This window comes from Chroicocephalus ridibundus, chromosome 23 (assembly GCF_963924245.1).
Source record: "Chroicocephalus ridibundus chromosome 23, bChrRid1.1, whole genome shotgun sequence".
In the NCBI taxonomy this organism is placed as follows: domain Eukaryota; kingdom Metazoa; phylum Chordata; class Aves; order Charadriiformes; family Laridae; genus Chroicocephalus; species Chroicocephalus ridibundus.
In genome coordinates, this window is record NC_086306.1 from 6836827 (window position 1) to 6849825 (window position 12999).

The window sequence follows — 12999 nt, forward strand, 5'->3', positions numbered from 1 at the left end:
ACTGCTGCATGGAACATAGCTTTTCTGAACCTCGCTGAGAGACAAGAGATACCAAATCACGTTCCAACTGTGACCAGTTTATTTCATTCTGATGTAAACCCAAGTTTTCACTACAGCAGAGACCACCTTTTGTAACAGGTTGTGAAGTATAGGACATGCAGGATGCAATACAATAATGGTGGGGAGAGGTGGGGTTTTCATCTGTTTTTAGGAACAGAATAAAATACAGGAGACTGAAGTGAAATGTGGCACAAACATCACAGCTTCCATGCATGCCTTCAAGTATCTTCCTTTGATGTGCTGGCACTCTCTGCACTTCAATGTTGGGTTAAAATGATTCTTTGGAAGAGTAGAAAGTTCACACTTCTTGAAATTTCAGAGTAATATTAAGGCCGAAACACACTGGGTACACTTTTCCTTCATCTTCCAGAGCACCACCTGTTGTTCTACTTAAAGCTGCATTAAGCTTCCAGCTCAAATCCCAGCCCAACTTTGTGACCTCCAGCACTGAAATTCTTGCCGTCGATCAAGCCCGAGAGGGTCAGCTTTACACCTAGGAAAGAAGTAATGAGACCCTTCACGCACTGATATGCCTGGACAATGCCCTCCCTCAAGTACTTGAGCTTCACTGATGTGTCTTAGTTGCTATAGGAACTTCTGTACGTACACATCCTTCTGTGAGTCTATGTAAGCTTTCTAGCTCATTTGTGTATCTGTTCTGTTCTAGAGATGGCAGTAAAATAACCCACAGAGCAGTACTATTTGCTGCTACCAGTTGGACTTACATACCTGGTCGGAGGGCATGAGTGTAACCAATTCCAATCAGGCTGGCATTATTCACTTTAGCCTACAGCAAAACAAGAAACCACACCATTTATACACTGTGTATAAGTATTCAGCCAGAACTGTCTTAGCGCCCTGAGAAGGTGATTTATGCAGTAACTCCTCCAGCTACTTGTGGACTAACCTCTAGCAGAGGCATATTCCAATCTTGCTTTTCTCCTCAAGAGTTTCCAGTTTAAGCTGTATCGGGCTTAAGTAACAGTTCCAATCTTTCCCTCAAATGATGACCGTTATGCCCGCATAAAATGCCACCCTGGCCTTCACTGTCCCCAGCAATGTCTCTTTATATCCTTTAAAGGGCTAGTTACTACAGTCCCTTAGTAGCCAGTGAAGTCTGTCTTGTTCACAGACCCCTGTTCACAAATTGCTTAGTAGTGATTTTTTTTAAAGTGACCAATAAATATTTGAATATGCATACTCATTTTTGCATTAGTAAGTTTTGAGCTGTTTACAATAGTATTTCCCATCTTAATTTTGGCTGAATTGTCTTGGAACTAATTCTTGTTTTAAGGCATAACAAATGTTTGCTGCTTCAGTTCTTAGTGTTAGAACGTACACATAATTAGTCTTATTCACTGTCACTTCCCTGTGGACATGTTTTGTCTCCTGAACCCCTCTCTCTCTTTTTCTCTCTATTAACTCAATAGTGATACTTAAACTATTTTGGTTTTTTTGGCTCTAACGTTTCTGCAAGAATTTGAAAGCATCGGAAACAACACTTATCCGAGGACCTCAGCTGACTTTCAAGTGTTAACCGATTGTTAGGAGAAGCACGTAAGCTCAGTTGAACTTCCATCCTTTTACTACAGTACAGTTTTACATTCTGCATTAGATAAGAATTACAGAATTAAAAGGACACTGCATCCTCTCATTACGTTTTGAAAACACATCTTGCTTAGTCTCCAAGCACACTACTCAAGAGTAGCAACTACTTCACCATGGACAAAAGAGTCCTTTAGATTTTTTGGTCTTTTTTTCATTGTTTCACAAATAGGATCTGAGTCCCAATTTAAATTTGAACCACAACAGAAGCCACAGTTTGCCATGTGCCATACTTTCTCAGTAGCTATTTAAAGCAACTACTTCATGCCACAGATTTTCAGTATTTAAGGGAGCTTGAAATACTTGTCCTGGTAACAAAATTCTTACCACAATGGAAGTCTTCTCATCCAGTTGGTACTTGGCAGCAATACCAAAACGCGTGTTGTTACTGCCAGCGGTCCATGCAAGATTCACTGATGTCTCAACCTTATTGTTAACCTTCTGATAAATAGACCCACCAAACTCGGTGCCATCATTCCTGTTTGTAATAGATGCAAGCGTGTCAGAAGACAGCCAAGAGTTGGAAAGTTGCCCCCATTTTAGTTGTACTGAACATGAAAACACCAAATATAAATTATTTCGAAACAAGTCAGCATGCCCTTCCACCGACCTGCCTTTCACCTAACTCCATTAATGCTAACTATTCATTTAGTCCTCTGATAATGTTTTTCTAGGCTCAGATAATACTTACACATTAGTATGCAGCTGAAAGTCTCCTGCCTTATATCCCAAGGCAAAGTTATTTTGCGAAAGCTTAGACTTGGCTGTATCAAAAGCCATCTGGTAGCCAGCAAGCCAGCCTTCGTAGCCCAACACTGCCCAGCCATAGATGGTTGGTCCAGAGAGATCAATGTCTATGTTGCAGCCTAGATTTACATATTCTCTTTTGTAGGAGGTCTTCAACTTTCCACTCTTCTTCCTGCAGAGAGAAACGTGCCATTTTATCCCTGGTAGTATACAAGTATGTCTGTCCCTTAAAGCCAGTTAATTAAATGACTGTAATGCCTACTCAACAGCTGCTGAAAGGGCATGGGATAAGGGTAAGAGGGGTATTATGCGTATTTACGTGATGCCACTTTTTCCTCCACCTTCTGAAACTGCTTAAAATCCTCAAGAAGCAAAAAAAAGACAAAAGCATTTCTGCTTAACGCTCTAAAAAACAGCAGGTTTCAAATTTTGTTCTCCGCAAGCGAGTGCACTGTGTTACGGCATCATCAGTTTCTTTCAGGAGCATTCATGACATCCTGCACCGACAGCTGGCCTTTCTGTCCCTCAGTGACTTTTTGTCTGCTCGGTTTCCTACACTGTTCCTTCACATGCAGTGCTTACTTTCCTTCCTTCTTCACTGCTGGATGCCAGCCTCCGCTATTGAAAACAAACTTCCTCATCCTCCAGACATCATCCATGTTGTCAGTTTTTTTCTGTCCCTCTGGAGGAGCCTCTTCCTCTCTCTCCAATGTGTCTTTGTGCTCATTTTGTTATCAGTTCACACTTAATGTAACTGAGACAAAGTTTTATCACTTCCTTAATCCTCTTCCCAACCTCCTTTCTCTCCTGCTGAAGACACAGCAGAACACCATGCTGCCTGTCTCTCAAACCCAGGCCTGGGGTCTCATTTTTGACTTAGCTTCTAATTCCTTACATCCAAGCAGCATTTCAAACTCTCATTTTTCCAATAGGCTCTCCCCACCAATAAACAAATACCGGGAATTATTTACAAAGCAGTCGCAAGCTTTGTGCATTATCCAGACATAAGCACCCCTCCTTTTCTCTGCTGCCTACCAAAAATAATTACATGATAATCGAGAAAGACAAAAAAGTGCTATTCCACTGCCTATCATAATACCTCCTCATTCAGTTGTCCACAGACATCTGCCCAAAAGCATCAGGAAAAAAAATAATTCTGCTTTCTGCAGAAAAATAATTCTGCCTTTTGGACTGAGTTGACAGCAGTAGGACTACCAACAGCATCACAAAGATGGTACAACTTAAGTAGTCCACGTTCAGACCTAGCTGTTTAAGGGGAGAGTTCCAAAAATATAGTATCTACTGCAAAACAACAAATTTCCCAATGGCCAAAAAGCTGAAGCATCATTTTTAGCAGACCTCGTCCTGAGCCATTATCCATTGCCTTCAAAATACTCCACGGTGCCTGCAGCATATTCTACAGTAAATTTTGAGCATTTGCACAATGACCAGAATAAGCATTTCTAATTAAAAGTTATCTAAGGGGTGCTTGAAATTCCCATAAAAGTAACGGAAAATATTTACCCTGTGTTTGGTACAAATGTAGTGTCAAGAGCCACCTTCAATCCTTCAGCCAACTGCAAAGAAAAACAGAGACATCTGCTCAGAACTCCACTGAAGGGTGATCTGTTACGTTCCACTACCATAGCTCTACTTCTGTCTAAAGAGAAGACAAAACACGACCATTGTGTCTCCCACGTTTTACAGCGAAATATGAAGATGCGATGAGGGATTACAATTTGGACTTTTTCTCCCCACAATGAGGCCCTATAACAGCACACGCTTTGTAGATACGTTATTACAGGAAGATTTCAAATCTAGTGTTGACCAGAAAAACTGAGAAACTCTGTTAAAGAAAGAAAACCGTTCAGTTCATGTTTATTTATTCCCTATAGTTCCAATAATCCATATGGTAGCTCAAGAATCTCAGAATCTCCAGGTCTTCTTTTAAGACACAGCAGTACTTCGCAGGCCAAACCATGTACCTGCCCCAGCCTTCCCATCCTTGTTTTGAGCTGGACAGTATCTTCCATTTTAAAGCACAGGTAAAAGTGCAAAACAGTAACCACAGAAGTTGATGGCCATACATGGCAGAGGGCACCACAGAACTTTTACTACCTTTGCCACCATCACCCTACGCTTCAAGCATTAAAGCTGATAAAGCGTTTACTTACATAAAGGTATTACTTTGAAAAAGAACTGTGTGTTTTGAGAGTGCTGTATGCTAGTAACCCTTTGTATAAGCAGCGCCAGGCTGCAAACACTAGTCTTTCTCTTCAACCTTACAAAATATATTCAATCGCAAGGCAGCCAAACTTAAGTCCTTATGTATGAGAGGAAAACTACGAGACCCCTCTTTTGTTTTCCCTGCATGACTGCAGCAGTGACAACTGTACATAGCTAGAGTGCATCTTTAAACAAAACCTCCTATTTGGAATGGATAAGGAAGCATCGTGAATTTCGGGGTGGGGCATTTTCAGAGTATCTTCTTCCTCTTACCTGATCCTCCATGGAAACCTCTGTTCCCAATGTGTTGTCTGTGTTCCATTTCTGGGTGAATGTAAGTCCATAGTCTTTGATCTTATATTTGGTCTCTAGACTGCCTGAAGCCTTGCCCGTGTCTGTGTTGGAAGAGCCAGTTGCAGTGAATTCCTGCCAAGAGCATAATACGAGTTTCAGCACTCTGATATTTAATTACATTCGTTTCTTCCACTTGTCAAGCGCCAGCACTCACGCTTGCTACGCTTAGGCCTTTTAAAAGAACTCTCAAAATCCTCCTCCTCTTCCCTATACCCACCAAAAATAATTAGTTTTGCATCATAAAACGCTACTCCTTTTGGCATCTCTGTTCTGGATATTTTTTTTATTGATGCGTGCTGATAAGAGCCCTAGAACTTGCTCAGGTTGGAAAAAGCATTATTACACAAAGGCCTGACATCTTCATTCACTTTTCATCTGCATTGTGATTTGATTACCTGCTCCCCCCCTCTAATTTTTACTGCACTTTTTTCCTACCTTAACCACCAACCTCCCCCACACCAAACCCCCTTTTTCTGCTGCCTTTTTTCCACTCCAAAGTGCCAATTGTTATTTCAGCATTCCACAACTCGCTCTGTACCATCACATGGATCCATATCCAGATACAAGAAGATACGCACGTGGAATACAAAGCTGCTTGTATCCTTGGATTTTTCCTCACAATCTCCTCTAATTCCCTTTATCATCTTACATCTTATCATTAAATCATCTTATCATTTATTATTATTATTATTAATATTAATTATTATTATTAATGATCATCTTATCATTAAACAGCACCCATTAGAGTCCGTCTGGAAATCCACTCTCCCTTAAGAAAAGCAATACTACATCCAACTTATGCTGCTGGATGAATAGGGAAAAAAAAGGTGATTTTTCCTCTCACTTCTCTAAACATCTTATGTGTTACTTCCTCTTCGTTCTTTTTTTTCTTTTTCCGCCTTTCAGCAGAGAAAATGTCTTCTGGAGAATGACGTTCTTTTCCCCTTCACAGTATCAGAAAGTAACCTGACGCCAGTGGCACCCTGACATCTCTCCAGTGCTAATGCATTACTCTAACCCCACAGCGCTTTTGTAACAATCTAGCCAGCTAGCAAATATAGGTGATGCAGATCAGGATGCGTTAGACTACACTTTTAAGACATAATCGCTACACGCTGCTCTAGTGTCTCTTCCACAACTTCAGTGTAAAGACATCTCAAACCTGCATGAGAATTCAGATGCAACTTTCTTCTGATCTTAGGGCAGGTAACTGATTAAAACGGCTCGATTCGTTTCTCAGACCAAAGAGAGGAAAGATTATAAAACACTTTTCTTACACCCAAAGGAAAAAAGCCCTGTGCTGTTGTATGATCAGAAGCTGAAGGATTTTGCCAGGTGTCAGAAACGGATCTGCTTCTGGAAGCAGAAGGCACAGAGCCAGCATCTGCTGCCATCAGTCTTTAACCGTCTAAACTAGAGATGTCTCATCAAACCACCTCATGTCGAAGCATTTCTTGAATTTTTTGTAACTGAAAATCAAACCCATTCTTGGCTCCATGTCGCGCTCCAGTCCGAATCAGCAGCTTCTCATTGACCTAGCTGGTGGTGGCTGGCCATCTTCGGGAATGCCATGCACTTATTAGGCCAAACCACTTGCAATCTGTGAGACAGTTATAACCAACAGACACTACCATTGTTGTTTGCTAAGTCCCCAGGAAAGACACACAAAACATTTCTGTATTATAACATCAGAGGCACTATCAGTACCCAAGTCCGAATTAGATCTCACACTTTGTTTCTAACCTCGTCTCCATCGCCAAAACCCCATTTTGTTGCAGCAGAATGCTCACTAGAAACACCAACAAGCACAAAACCTAAAGCAACAGACAACTGTAGCAATACCATACTTATCTGGTTTTCCCTCCTGCTGTTTTTACAGTGTTCTTATTGTGGATTGTTGGACAAAGATTGCAAATGGCTTTACATACACGGATCATACAGCAGATTACGAGCTATGGACACAGTCAAACTTCACGACGTGGGTGATAACATGACTAAAACCCACGGAACAGTTTATGAACGACAGTATGCACCACAGAAAACCTCATTAGACAAATACATAAGAACCAACATGCCAAGACAGTCACTATTCTTACCAGCTGAATAAACATCCAACGCAAAAGGTGCATGGAAAAGGAAAAGCCCATTTTAGAACTTAATACAGTTGTTCGTGTTCCGTCACATTCAGAAGACAGCATAATTAACCATTAGCATATTATCCGAGTATCAAAACTTACAGCCAGGAAAACTATGCATATCATGAGATGTCAATAACTGGTAGCAGTCATAGTATATAGAGACCACATAGTTCTTCGTGCCTACACATTCCGGGTGCACGCTGTGAGTAATCCATCAAAAGCTCCACTGAGACAGAATACAGCAATACAAAAGGAATTGCTTACACCATTTGCGTGATAAGATTGCAAAAGAAGGGGGGAGCTAAGGCAAATATGGTTATGAAGTAGGCTGAAAAGCAGCACAGCTTATCAACCATAACAGCATCAAGCGGTAGCACACACAGAACTGAGACTCAGTGTAAGAATAAGCTTATCTAGTAAACAACGTATGCCCGTGGTTAAAGACCACAATCATGAAATCCATTCCTGGTTTTGCCAGCCCCCCTGTGAAATCACGAGGAAGCTCCACTTCTCCATCATTAAAGTGGGGATCGTAGCATTTTCTGGTTATCTGAAGTGCTCAAGCTTAATTAACGTCCATAAAATGCTCTCAAATTCTACACAGAGGGTACTGCAGGAGGACTATTTAGTTTTAATTAAGTCTTGCATTATAAGCATAGTGGAGATGAGTGAAATTGAAGTTAAGTTAAACCGTGGCTCTTATTTGCCCCTTGGCCTTTTGGATAAAAAGTCAGTCTGGACTCAAAATTCTATAAAAACCAACAACAGCAGAGAAACTCAATTGCATTCATAAGCAGAAATGAGAGCTATTCAGGGTGAAGAAATTCTTTTATGTTTGGGATGTGGCCGTGGGAACGGGGAAGAAAGCCACATGTCCACAAGAAAACGTGTGAAAATTCTTGCACACCTCAGGAAAAGAAGCACCATGGTGTCAGTTCCATGCGTCATTATAGAAATACCTCAGTCAGCTACAGGTTTTAAAATGAGAACTGAAAGAGACATGCAACACCTGCTAGCAAGTTACTACCACCAACCACTTCAGGAATTTGTCCTTCCACTGCAATGCTGGTGATGTTGGAAGCCCACAATACTTACCACCCCACTGGAAGACCTGGTCTTCAACTCTAACTTAACCATTCCAAATCCTGGAAACAGAAGAGTACATAGAGCAAGGCTTATTTCCGACACTACCAGTACAGCAGGTAGGTTAAACTGACTTGAAACCTGTTTTCATATTTCAACAGTTGTTGATCTTGCTGAGGAATGTCTGAAGGAATTTTGCCAATTCAAAGTGGGCGGCCTCATAATTTATAGTCATTACAGTCACTCACCATCAAGCATCTCCCCCTTCTGCAACTACCTGCAGCTTGGGACCAATCCACACAGTTACCATTTCTTCTAATTTACTCAATTTACTTTTATATTTCTGATTGCAGGGCAGGAATTTTTCTTCTCCCAGAAAAATATCTTTCAACTTACTTCAACCAGTGCCGTATACAGAGATACTATTGCTTTCTTCCTTTTTGTCGTGGTTTGGGCAGGGAAATACCTGGCCCTTGCACAGAGTAGAAAGGCCTGAAACAACTGACCCTAAAGCAGGGAACCCGAGTTGAATTTCAGCAAAGCCTGAACTCCAGGGTGTCAGAGACCAGACCACAGTAGTGCTTTTTAATTTTATGTAGCATATGGATTTGGGATATAAATGCAATCTTTATCGCACACTCACAAAACCAAATAAAAAACATCAACGCTTTTAGTACTGCTCCAGGAAAAGGGACAAATGTCAGAATTTCTCCATTTAAATTATTTGAAGAGGAATACAAATGTTGTGAAATTATTTCTGCTATAGCTATGACAATAGGCCACTCTGATTAACATAAAGATCATTCTACCTCAGGAACCGGTTTGTTGCCACATATGGTCTCCTCTGTCAACCTAAGTGACTTTGACTGATTTAATGCCTCTAAATACAAAAATTGCAAGGTAAAAAATGCAGCATTCTTCAGAGACTGTTCTGGAGTGCATCGTAAGGTCAAACTCATAACTTTCCCCTTTAACTCTTCAACTATTGCAGTATTTTCACGATACGTGTCTAAAGTTCAAATTCAAAAGGGGCTAGATGCCCTGGGCCTGTGCTGAATTCCTACCACAAGGTATTTAGGGGATCTCTGGGGTACTAATACTTTTATTGACGTTCTCAAGATGCCTAAGAAAAAATATGAAAGGTTATCAAACCACCGTTGCATTACTTACCATATCCCTTGTTGAATACATCCCTGGCAGACTTTCCCAAGTCACTGTACGAGGGTGGGACAGCCATTGGATCTGAAACGTATCAGAAGCTGTAAGAATCTTTGGTTTAAAAGCATAAAATCTAAACTACATCTAAACCATTTATAAATGTCTACGACTAGTACCCTCTGTGTTCTTCACCAATACAGAACTGCAAGACCTTTGAAGAACGGTCATCAAAGTCATCCTTGCATCATCATTGCTTTGTCAGAAACAAACAAACTTCAATTCAAAGAAGTAACGAAAGATGATCCGTTATCTGGCATCACTAAACCCCAGGAACAGCATTACATTCAACTACAGGTAACTGTTCAACTACTTTGGAGGACAAAAATCAAAAGGACGGCCATGTAATATTACAGCTCGCATGAAATATTTAGTGTTAGTTACCACAGTTTGGGGATTTTGCATCAGAAAATCCACATTAAAAGAAGCAGGAAAACTCTTCCCCAGTGGAAAACTAGTCTTCCTCTTCTAGAATAAGTTTGCATAAATGTAAAGGCACACCTGCTCCGGAAAAGAAAAGCTATCAAAAATGATGCTTTTGTTTGATGTTAAGGGTAACCCTTTGCCATTTAATCCTTCCTACAGCCGATGCATTTGTTGATATTCTTCTCTGCAACACCTGACACCAGAAACCCTGATCCCCAATTTGTTACTTAGACCATACTGAAAGACTAATCTAAAAAGTAATAATGCAGGCAAAACATGTAAAAATCCCTAAAGTCATCACTTCTCTTCCACCATTGTAGTTGCTTACTGATGTACTCGGTCCCTTTGTCACAAATGCAACAGTCTCTGTATTAAGCAATTACGTCCTGTTTTCAGATTGGTAGACATCCCCTAAAATGAAGCACCCAAGTAATTTACATCCCATAGCAGGGAAACGCTCTACATTCAGTGACTTAATAACTAACCTGCATTATGTATCTATCAATACAGGGACTCCATGATCCTTACGGGTCCCCTCCAACTTGAGATATTCTACAATTCTATGAATATATACCTGTGGGTTTAGAGGATCTAAAAAGGCAGGACATGACTTCAGGTTCCTTATCTGAAGATTAGTACATAAAACAGGTACTTCTCAGAATTACTATGTAAAAAGGCCTTTTTACCTGTCAAACATGGAGGGGAAAATTACAATCAGTGAATCATTAAATTGACAGAAGAGATACAGAATGTGCACTTTTATGACAGCATAGTTTAAATTATTACAATAGTTTTAGCAACACAGCTATGGAACAGAGCACATCCTTCTTTTAAAACCTTGTTTTTTCACACAAATCACTGAATTCAGAAGTTTCAACTCACTTTAAATTTGGGGCTCGGTTTTTTTTGGTTTTGCTTGGGGTTGTTTCTTGGTTGGTGGGTTGGGTTTGGTTTTTTTTTTGTTTTGTTTTTTTTTTTTTTTTTTTTTTTTTTTTTAATAGGTTTGTCAAAATAGTTCAACTTACTGAATTCAAAAGCTTAGTAACAACTTTTGGAGCAAGGCTGATGCTTAGGCATTTTAACATGGTGATACTCTAAATACGCAGTAACTACCTAACATGGTCTTGAACCTCAAACTTCCCCCCCCCCCCCCCCAGCAAAAACCAATATGAAAGATAACTCCCTGCATAAGAATTCACACAACACACAAGCAGATTTTTTTAAAAAAATGCTCTTTAGTCACAGATGGCTTTCAGGGCACTGTCCAGCTGTTGAAAACATGACAGGAGCACTCCATTATCATATGGACTTGTGGCTGGCCTCCAAACCACATAACCTATTCTCAGTGAGAAGTTTGACAATGATTGGCGGTGAGCCACAACGTGTTTTGGGAGTTGAGACTCTCCTATCCAGAGTTTAGAAGACATCAGTCTACTCTAACTTTCAAATTATGTGGAGATGTTACATGGAACAAAAGCAGGATTCTGAAAACATGCCACAGCCCAACCTCTTCCATGCTTTGTCTGCTGCCTCGCAGATCTTTCTGCCTCCCTGCACACAAGGCTTTAGAAAGACAAATAACAACAGAGTTGACCACCAAGCTGTCCTGAGGCTCTCCTCATCAGCTCCACTGGACACGCTTCAAGTAAAGGAAGGCTTTACCACCCTGTTCAGCACCTTCTCAACCTAAATATCACCCTTTTTTGGCTGACCCTGTTCTGTTTATACCTCATTGTCACAAGGCTGTTGGTCGAGACATCTTGAATATTGTGAACCTGTTTGCTCTCCCAACACGCCTCTTCTCTTTACACTCTACAGCTGTATTTTCTGTACTCTACGTGTTTTAATGTATATGTTAAATATTATGCAAGTATTTAAACACTATTTAAAAAGAAAAAAAGAAGAAAATTCCTCAGGCTAGCTCATTCTTTGCTAATAACAAGCAGCTCTACTTGCAAGCCAGAACTGTTGAGAAGAACCGAGCCCACAGTCCCACAGCTATTAATACTAAGTTTGAATTGGTCTCCAACCAGCTGCGACAACAGCAGCCAACAAAACGCAATGTAAAGTGGGAAAAGAAACACTAAGCCAGAGATCCAGAACTAAGCCACAGCACTCATTTTAAGCACCTTGTTTTTAAACAAAGCCTCCTTAATCTTGTCCTTTGATTTTCCCTCCTACAGCAATTAAATGAGCACAACAATGAAGAAAATGTATCAAGGAACAGGCTGGGGGCAACTGTACAGCAGAGAGCGAGCCAAGGTCTGCGTGCAGACGGCCAGAAGGTAACACCGGACTGGAAACGTCAAAGGAGAAATAAACACGGCAATATCGGCCGCCCTACGGAATATAAACTGGGGGAAAACACGAAAAGAAACAAGAAAGCAAAGCACAAAAATCGTACAGAAGAAAGAAACCCGAGAAGACCCTCGCTGCAGACGCCCGCTCCGCTCCCACCGAGGCCCGGGCCCGTGTCACGTTCCTCCTCCCCGCCCCCTCCGCCGCCGGTACGGACGCGCGTTACGCAACGGGTAACGGCGCGCGGCCCCGCCGGACCCCCCGCCCCGCCGCCGCCTCTCCCCAGCCAAACGGCGGCGCCGCGGGAGCGCTCGGTCGCTGCTGACCCCAGCCGCTCGCGTTCGTGCTTCCCGGCCGAGGAACGGGAGCGCTGCCAAGACCGCCCCCCCGCCCGCCCTCGCAGGGCGAGAGCCGGCCCGTGCCCTCAGCAGCCCGCGGCCGCCTCACCGGGCCCGAGGACGCGGAAGCACAGGCCAGAGCGAGCGCCCGGCAACCCCTCGGGGCTCCGGCGCGGTCCCTCCCGGAGAGCGCCACGGGCCCCGGCGGGGGCAGCCGCCCCGCCCGGCCCGGCCCCGCCGCAGCCCGGGCCCCGCCGCTACCTGCCGGCCGCGCTGCCTGCGGGTAGAGGTCTCGGCGCCCCCCAGCCCGCATGCGCCGCGCCGCGCCCCCGCCGCGCATGCGCACCGAAACGCCTGCCGCCGCGCCGGCCCCGCCTCAGGGTCGCGGCCCGGGCGCCGTACACGCCTGGGGGAGGGCTCCTCAGCGCCCGGCCCCCCGCCGCTGAAGCGGCCGCGGGGATTCTGGTCCCGGCGGCCCACGGGAAGTTGTAACGCCCGCTCGAGGTGCG

At 42.9% G+C, this 12999-nt stretch overlaps 1 protein-coding gene across 5 annotated transcripts; it reads right to left on the reverse strand.

Moving 5' to 3' along the window:
* Positions 1-56: 56 nt before the first annotated feature.
* On the reverse strand, positions 57-12857 carry VDAC3 (voltage dependent anion channel 3). Of its 5 annotated transcripts, XM_063358838.1 has the most exons (10): positions 12752-12806; positions 10429-10540; positions 9384-9455; positions 8226-8275; positions 4912-5064; positions 3937-3989; positions 2357-2584; positions 1993-2143; positions 790-847; positions 57-553 (listed from the first exon to the last, which is right to left on the reverse strand). In XM_063358838.1, the coding sequence occupies exons 2-10, from the start codon at positions 10460-10462 to the stop codon at positions 462-464; spliced, it is 891 nt and encodes a 296-aa protein (XP_063214908.1). In that variant the 5' UTR covers positions 10463-10540; positions 12752-12806; the 3' UTR covers positions 57-461. The 5 variants fall into 5 exon arrangements, with proteins under 5 accessions (XP_063214908.1, XP_063214907.1, XP_063214910.1 ...); XM_063358837.1 differs by lacking the exon at positions 10429-10540 and having other exon boundaries at positions 12752-12857; XM_063358840.1 differs by lacking the exons at positions 10429-10540; positions 12752-12806 and adding an exon at positions 12600-12741.
* Between the last annotated feature and the right edge of the window lie 142 nt (positions 12858-12999).

Coding starts and splice junctions, on each gene's coding strand:
- VDAC3 (XM_063358837.1), bottom strand. CDS start 12,830: ATGCGCGGCGGGGGCGCGGCGCGGCGCATGCGGGCTGGGGGGCGCCGA. Junction 9,456..12,751: donor GCAGGCAGCGCGGCCGGCAG/GTAGCGGCGGGG, acceptor GATACGTTTCAG/ATCCAATGGCTGTCCCACCC. Junction 5,065..8,225: donor CCAGGTCTTCCAGTGGGGTG/GTAAGTATTGTG, acceptor TGCTCTTGGCAG/GAATTCACTGCAACTGGCTC.